Raw genomic sequence first — 7588 nt, 5'->3', positions numbered from 1 at the left:
AAATAAAATATTTGCAACCATAAACATTAAAATATGAAATTTTTAGTCTTCCACATCTCATAAGAAATTTTAGATAAATGAGACATCATAAGGATCATATTCATGATATAGCAAGTTATGTTAAGAATTTTGACCAAAAATATTTGGTTTAAGTTATATTCATTGAGGATGGTCTTACCTATCTCTTGTAAACTTCTATTCTTTCTCTCAACAACTATAGTTTGATGTAAGTTTAGTGAAAAAGTTATGATCATACCCATTTGAATCATAAAACTCTAAAAAGTATAATTTTTAAATTCATCATCATGATCACTTTGAATAAGTAAAATCACAAAGTATTTTTATTTTAAATTATTTATAAAATTTGATTTAAAAAATAAAAATAATTATTTTTATATAACAAGAAGTATGTCCAAATATACCTACTATAGTCATCAATAATAAAAAATATATATTTACTACCTCCTAAACTTATTATATCAATGGGTCTAAATTAGTTTATATAAAATAGTAGTGGTCTAGAGATACTTAGTTTTTAGGTTTAAAACTGTTCTTTATATATTTTCCTAATTGATATGCATTACAAATCTTATCTCTAACAAGTTTTATTTTAGGTATTTCTCTTACAACTTTTTTAGTTCCAATTTAAGAAATCAATTTCATCCTAACGTGTCCTAATCTCTTATACAAAAGTTATACATAATCATTCAAAGCTGAAAAATAAGTTACATTATGAAAGTCATCAAGATAAATAGTACAAATATTATCACTTCTTAAAACAGTTAAGAATTTATTCTTATTTGGTATTTCTATAATATAAGCATGAGGTTTAAATTTAACATTATATCCTTTGTCATCAAGTTGACTAATATTTATTAAATTATGTTTCAAACTAATTATCAAAAGTACATTTTCAATCAAAAGACTTAGATTCATTACTAATATTTTTTATGTCAATGATTTTTTATTACTATATTTGAATATAACATATCATTTATCTTAGTTAGTAAGCTTTAAGAAGCTTGTATAATCTTCGATAATATGTATTGAGCATTTATTATTAAGATATTATATTTTGCTCTTAGGTCTTGTTTGAAGATATATATATATAAAAGAGAGGATTAATTTAAGCATTCATTTAACTTTGGATCCGGTTAGATCTATTTCTTTTTTATCTTTTGAATAATTTATTATTTCATTAGGAATCTAGACTAATTTAAGATGACCACTCTTCTTAAGGGAAATATAAGATGAAGATCCTTTTAAAAATTTGATTGGCTTATAACGAATGCTACTATTAGTGAATCAAATACCTTCTTTTCCAAATATACTATCTTATTTATCAAGAATCATATCAAATGACTTATTTTCAACTTTTAATTTTTCTAATGTTTGTAAAAAAAATATAATTTTCCTTTTAGGAATTTCAATTATATCATTCTATCAATTGATTCCTTTAACCAATATTATTTTTAAGAGTTTCTAAGTTTTTTTATATTTTCTAAATCATACAACTGTAGAGATTTTTGAAATAGCTCATTTTTAAGTTTAAGATAAAATAATTCTAAATTTTCACATTTAGTGTAAAAAGTATAAAATATTGACATATATTTATCATGCATATTTTTCAATGTATCAAACTCATTAGTAAATAATACATGATCCTTTTTTATGAACTATATGTTTATTAATTTTTTAGTTTATTATATAATTCGTGCAATGCTTCAAGTAATTATTGATGAGATAAAGATATTCCACAAGACCCAAATACCTTATTGTTTAAAGTTATTAAGAAATAATATTATTTATTATTTTATTGATTTGCTCTTCCACCTCCGTCTCATTTGATTTATCTTATATTATTTTGAACTTCTCTTTATAAACTACTTTTTTTCTAATATAACTTTTATCAAATACATTTAATCTACTGACAGCATCAACTACTTCTTTCTAATGTAACTTTTATCAAATACATTTAATCTACCGACAGCATCAATAAAGGAGGTGTATATGTCACCAATTCTATATTTTCAATTTTCTAATATTTTGCTCAAACGTCTAACAAATCATCCTATTTTTTGACATATCATATGATCGTTCAACATATTGATTTATAATAATATTTGATATTTTAATATGATATCCGATCCTTCCCACATGAAGCTCGAACCACTAACTCAAAAAATTTCATATTTGATACGTCAATCAATCCTTTCGTCTAATGTCTAATTTTTGATATAATAAATTTTTGATATAACTTTCGACTCTTTGGCTCACTATTAGATAATTTAATTTCATAGTTTAAGTACTTCATACATTACTTATTTTAACAATATATTTATTCATCAAAATCTAAAATTCAATAATAACCGACTAGCTACAGAAGAAATAAGCCTTATAGATATTTTTTAACAACATAAAACTTATTAGATCATTTCATGCTATGCTCTTTTAGTTGATTGTTTAACATTTGGCTTCTTTGCCTTATCATAAAATGTTTGATTTTAATGGGAATGTGAAAGGTTATATTTCTTCTTTAGATATCTTTAATTTTTTCTTTGATCATCTCACTCAAATTTTTAAAATTTTAATTTTATTAATTAAAATGACATATGTTGTAAATTCAAAAGGGATATTATTCTCATTAAATGACAAATGTTGTCTATCTGATCCATCAACTTACACGATGGCTTGTCCTGGTTAGATTGGGTGTGGATGCTTCTACCTGTAAGCGAAGCGAAAAAGGCCAAAAAGAGCATATTTCTTACAAATCAAAGCAGCAATCATAAATCCAAACTAAAGAAACATGATAAATAAGTATCTATATAGTTTTTCTTTTATAAGAATCAAGCAAGAAGGAAAATTCAAGGGAAAACGTACAGTCACAAATCATAATCGATAAGGAGTATGAGGTCAATAAAAGGTATCATTTCACATTTAATTATTATGATCAATAAAGCTCGCACAGAATACAAATGAAAAGTAAATAGGAATGAAATTATAAGAGAAAAACGGATCATTGACAAGATAAAATCAAACAGAAGACGTAAGAGATGGCGCGGTAAGAGAAATAATTTATCAATAATTTTTTGAATTAATTACTTAATTAATCAATTAATTTCATTCCTAATATATATTTTTTATAATCAATGAAATAAAAATCAATCATTGTTGAGTTTTCCTTAATCAGGTTGGTCATTTAAGGAAATGAATAAATCTAATAAGGCACAATCCTAATATGGGATTCTTATTTTAGGAAATCAAGGAAAAACAGCCGGTGATGAGATGTAAAAAAAACTGAAATCCTGAATCCATGCACTTACACATAACTCAAACATTTATCTGAAATATTTATCGTATATATATATATATATATATATATATATATATATATATATATATATATATATATATATATGTATGTATATGTATGTATATATATATATGTATATATATATATATATACATATATGTATATATATATATATATATACATATATATATATATATACATATATATATATATATATATATATATATATACATACATATATATATATATATACATACATATATATATATATATATATATATATATATATATACACACACATACATATATACATTTAGAGGATAATCAACCTATTAATTTCGTTAATTCTGTTGTAGAAATTCGATTCATGGATTTTATTTTTATTTTTATTTTTTTGAAGACTCACCCAACACATTAAAATAAACAAAGATTCATGCAATCCACAAGGCCAAATGGCCCATGGGTTGGATCCTCCTTGCAGCCAAGCAAGAACACACCACCTCGAACGAAGATGATAACAAAACCATCTCCTTCTCATTCAACCCACATTTAAAAACCCATCGACTCACCATTGGGCCACACGAGTCTCTCTTTCTCTCTTTGTCTTTCTGAGTTCTGAGAGAGAGAGATAGAGCAGATGAATTCGGAAGCAATGGGGACGCCATCAAAGCCAAGGCCTCCTGGTGTGGTTGAGGCTGTGGAGGAGATCATGAGGATCTACAGGTCCCTACCACCAAGACCTTCCATAGAGGAAGTGGAGGCAGCCATGGCTGTGATCAGAACTGCAGACAGTGAAGAGGAGGCGAGGATTGGGGAAATTGGCAAGATCCAGAAGCCCCCGGATGTTCCAGAGGAGCTCTTCCTTGTGCTGCAGGAGGTGAGGAAGAACTTGATCTTGTTGCAGGGCCAGGAGCAGAGGAGGGAGGCCATGACTGTGGTGGAGCTGGATAAGAGGTTCCAGGTGTTTGACGAGCTCATACAGAGGGCTTCCGAGCTGGTCTCATCAGAGGAAGGTGGAGGAGTCTGTGAGGAGAAGGAATTCAAGGCTGATTTTAACGTGGAGGTGCCTAGAATTGGTAGGAGTTTGAGTTTGGTCAAGGAGGAGAAGGATGAGAAGGGGGAACAAGATGTTTCCCATGTGCTTGTTCATTCCTCCTCGAAGTCTCAAGTCCCTTCAGGTCAGATCATTCTTCCTTTTCTACTTGTTGCTCCACTGGGTTACTTGATGTTTTAGGAGAATTAGGCACAGAGGGTCAAAATATGGTAACAATACAAAGGTTCAGGTTTCTTTTCCTTTTTGGTTATCATATTTTTTGCAATCAATTATTCATATTGGTTTAGTTTCATTGGCCCAATCCTTCTCCTACAATATCAACCATATAATTATCACTGGGTTTGACCTCTAACATTAGTAGTATGATAGTTTCCTTGTTGATGAGAACATAAAGGTTATCTTACTGAGTTGCTATTTTCGGTTCTCCTCATTTTGTCAGAGCAAACATAACATTCTTATTCATGATGCACTGCAAGAAAATAAAGGTTGATAAAAGCTTCAAGAATTTGTCTTTAGAATGATGTGTATCTCTCGAGAATATTTTCTTTTTCAAGCCTCGACTCTCAATGATGTTTGATGTGATGCAAAATATTTTTTTTTCTTCACGCGGCATATTCATAATTCTTGGTTTGACTTGCCATACTTAAAAGTAGATAATGGCTGAGAAAATAATATTGCTTATGTTGTTATATTTAAAGCCGATGATATCTCCATGGTCCTATGCTCATCCTTCCCTACTATGCCTGTAGCTAATGGTGACACAAAAAAGTTAAGTCTCATCCAAGTGGCAAGCTTAATCGAGACTTCAGCAAAGAAAGGAATTGGAATTCTTGATCTCCAGGGCAAGTTGATGGACCAAATTGAGTGGCTTCCAAACTCGCTTGGAAAACTGCAAGATGTTGTTGAACTGAATTTATCGGAGAATCGAATCATGGCACTTCCAACATCTATTGGAAGCCTGAGGTCCTTAAAAAAGCTTGATATCCACTCAAACCAGCTGATAAACTTACCTGACTCATTTGGAGAACTATCCAATTTGGTTGATCTCGATTTGCATGCAAATCGACTAAAATCACTGCCTTCGACATTTGGGAATCTTACGAGTCTGGCCAATCTTGATCTGAGTTCGAACCAGCTGTCTGTGCTCCCAGAGACAATAGGAAACCTAACAAACTTGAGAAGCTTGAATGTTGAGACAAATGAACTGGAAGAGCTTCCTTACACTATCGGGTCATGTACTGCGCTCGTTGAGCTCAGACTGGACTTTAATCATTTAAAAGCACTGCCTGAAGCAGTTGGAAAGCTTGAATGCTTGGAAATCCTTATATTGCACTATAATAGAGTCAAATCCTTACCGACCACTATGGCTTCACTTTCTAAACTGAAAGAACTCGATGTCAGCTTCAACGAGCTTGAGTCGATACCCGAGAGCCTTTGTTTTGCCACTAGTCTAGTGAAGTTAGATGTCGGAAGGAACTTTGCAGATTTGACGGCATTACCCCGATCAATTGGAAATCTAGAGATGCTAGAAGAGCTGGACATAAGCAGCAACCAGATAAGGACACTGCCTGATTCTTTCAGACTACTGTCAAAGCTTAGAGTGTTCAATGCGGATGAGACTCCACTGGAAGTACCACCAAGGCATGTGGTTAAGCTGGGAGCTCAGGTATACCTAAAATTTGGATGTTAGTTTCTATCCATCGTTTGAATAATCATTTGATGCTGATGACAAATCCGATTCGCATGGCAGGCTGTGGTTCAGTACATGGCCGATTTGGTTTCAGGGAGGACGGCGAATGTTGAACAGGCAAGAAGGCCAAGAGGATTCTGGTTTTGGCTGTGCTCATTATGTACGACCTCGGAGGAAGAATGAAAAGGCAGGCATGGCATCCATTAGAAAACAGGAACCCCCCATGATTCCTTCTGGTCCTTGTACATTGGTTTTGTTCTACTGTAAGCTTGATCTTTTTTCTGGGTTCGAAGACACTCACTTGTCTGTAAGATCGAACTGCGATGTCATGTTTTTGGTCCTTTGCATGGTCATTCATTTAGAAAGAACAACTACAATGTTCTTCACATACATTTGGCATCAATCTTTGATGGTGTTTCTCCTATCATTGTCTTTTGTACAGATGCAAATGCTACCTGTGAGGTGTGTGCATTCCACGCCTCCGGAATTCTCATCAGCTCGCTGGTAGCTTCTACATGACACCACGTCGTTACATTGCTTGGGAGCTTAGTGGTCCATTGAGTCTGCAGAGAAGCTTTGGCATCTTTCACTCATTTGGTGCAGACAGTGATGTTTTGTAATGAGCAACTCAGCCATGGCTGTGTGTGTTTTCTTTGTTTTTCAGCAAAGGAATTTTTTATTTTAACTGAAAATAAAGATTCTGTGAGTGGTGTCGGATCTCTGTCATCGACCAAACTTTTGTGTCTGTCTTTTTAGAGCTCAAGAAAATAGTTGTACAAGCCTATAGAACATATCTTCTTGTTCGAATGAGTTTGTGTTACTCGAGAAGATATGGACTTCTTCTTTAGCATCATTATTAAATTGCAAGGGGAATAAAAGGAGTAGGACAACAAATGATTACTTTGTTTGGTTAATATATTATATTTAGGGCACCTAATAATGTGACCTCTCCATCTTATCTTTATTTTGACTATGGATCATATTAAAAATATTAAAAGAAATACTTTTTTACATCCCAAATGGAAAAAGAAAAATAAATCAAGGGACTCCTTTGTCTGGATGTCAGCGTTACATCAAATACAAAAGGGCTGTATTCGTAGTGATCAACACAATCAGAAGATAACATTTCTTTTCTTGCAAAGACCTCCATCAAGAATCACATTCGTTCCAATTACAAATCACAAGTGTTTCAAGCCGTGATGGGAGGCCAAATTTTGCTTTACAACATGAGAGAGAGAGAGAGAGAGAGAGGGATCAACGCAAAAGAAAACGAAACAGCGAAAATATTAAATACTCCTTTCTTGGCTTTGAAAAATACTTTTTCTTTTTTTCCTACTAAGAAGAGCCAAGATTACCGCAGATACTAAAACCATGAAGTAAATTACTGTTCATCCTTGAATTACCGTCAAGAAGACCCAATTCATATCCATTTTGTCATGGTACATAATAGAAGAAAACCTATTATAACAAGAGAATAATAGCGGATAAGGCCACAATATGTTTAAGAACAGTCCTAATTTTTTCTCCAAAC

At 32.0% G+C, this 7588-nt stretch overlaps 1 protein-coding gene across 1 annotated transcript; it reads left to right on the top strand.

Annotated features, from left to right (window-relative positions):
• Positions 1-3869: 3869 nt before the first annotated feature.
• Positions 3870-6481, top strand: LOC135635155 (plant intracellular Ras-group-related LRR protein 5-like). Its single transcript, XM_065146036.1, has 3 exons — positions 3870-4491; positions 5117-6033; positions 6118-6481. Exons 1-3 carry the CDS (start codon positions 3951-3953, stop codon positions 6238-6240), a joined length of 1581 nt encoding a protein of 526 aa, XP_065002108.1. The 5' UTR covers positions 3870-3950; the 3' UTR covers positions 6241-6481.
• The last annotated feature ends 1107 nt before the right edge of the window (positions 6482-7588 follow it).

The sequence above is a fragment of the Musa acuminata genome, chromosome BXJ3-4 (assembly GCF_036884655.1).
Source record: "Musa acuminata AAA Group cultivar baxijiao chromosome BXJ3-4, Cavendish_Baxijiao_AAA, whole genome shotgun sequence".
Taxonomy (NCBI): domain Eukaryota; kingdom Viridiplantae; phylum Streptophyta; class Magnoliopsida; order Zingiberales; family Musaceae; genus Musa; species Musa acuminata.
The sequence above is the reverse complement of the archived record's forward strand: the minus strand, read 5'-3'. Positions and strand labels throughout refer to the sequence as shown.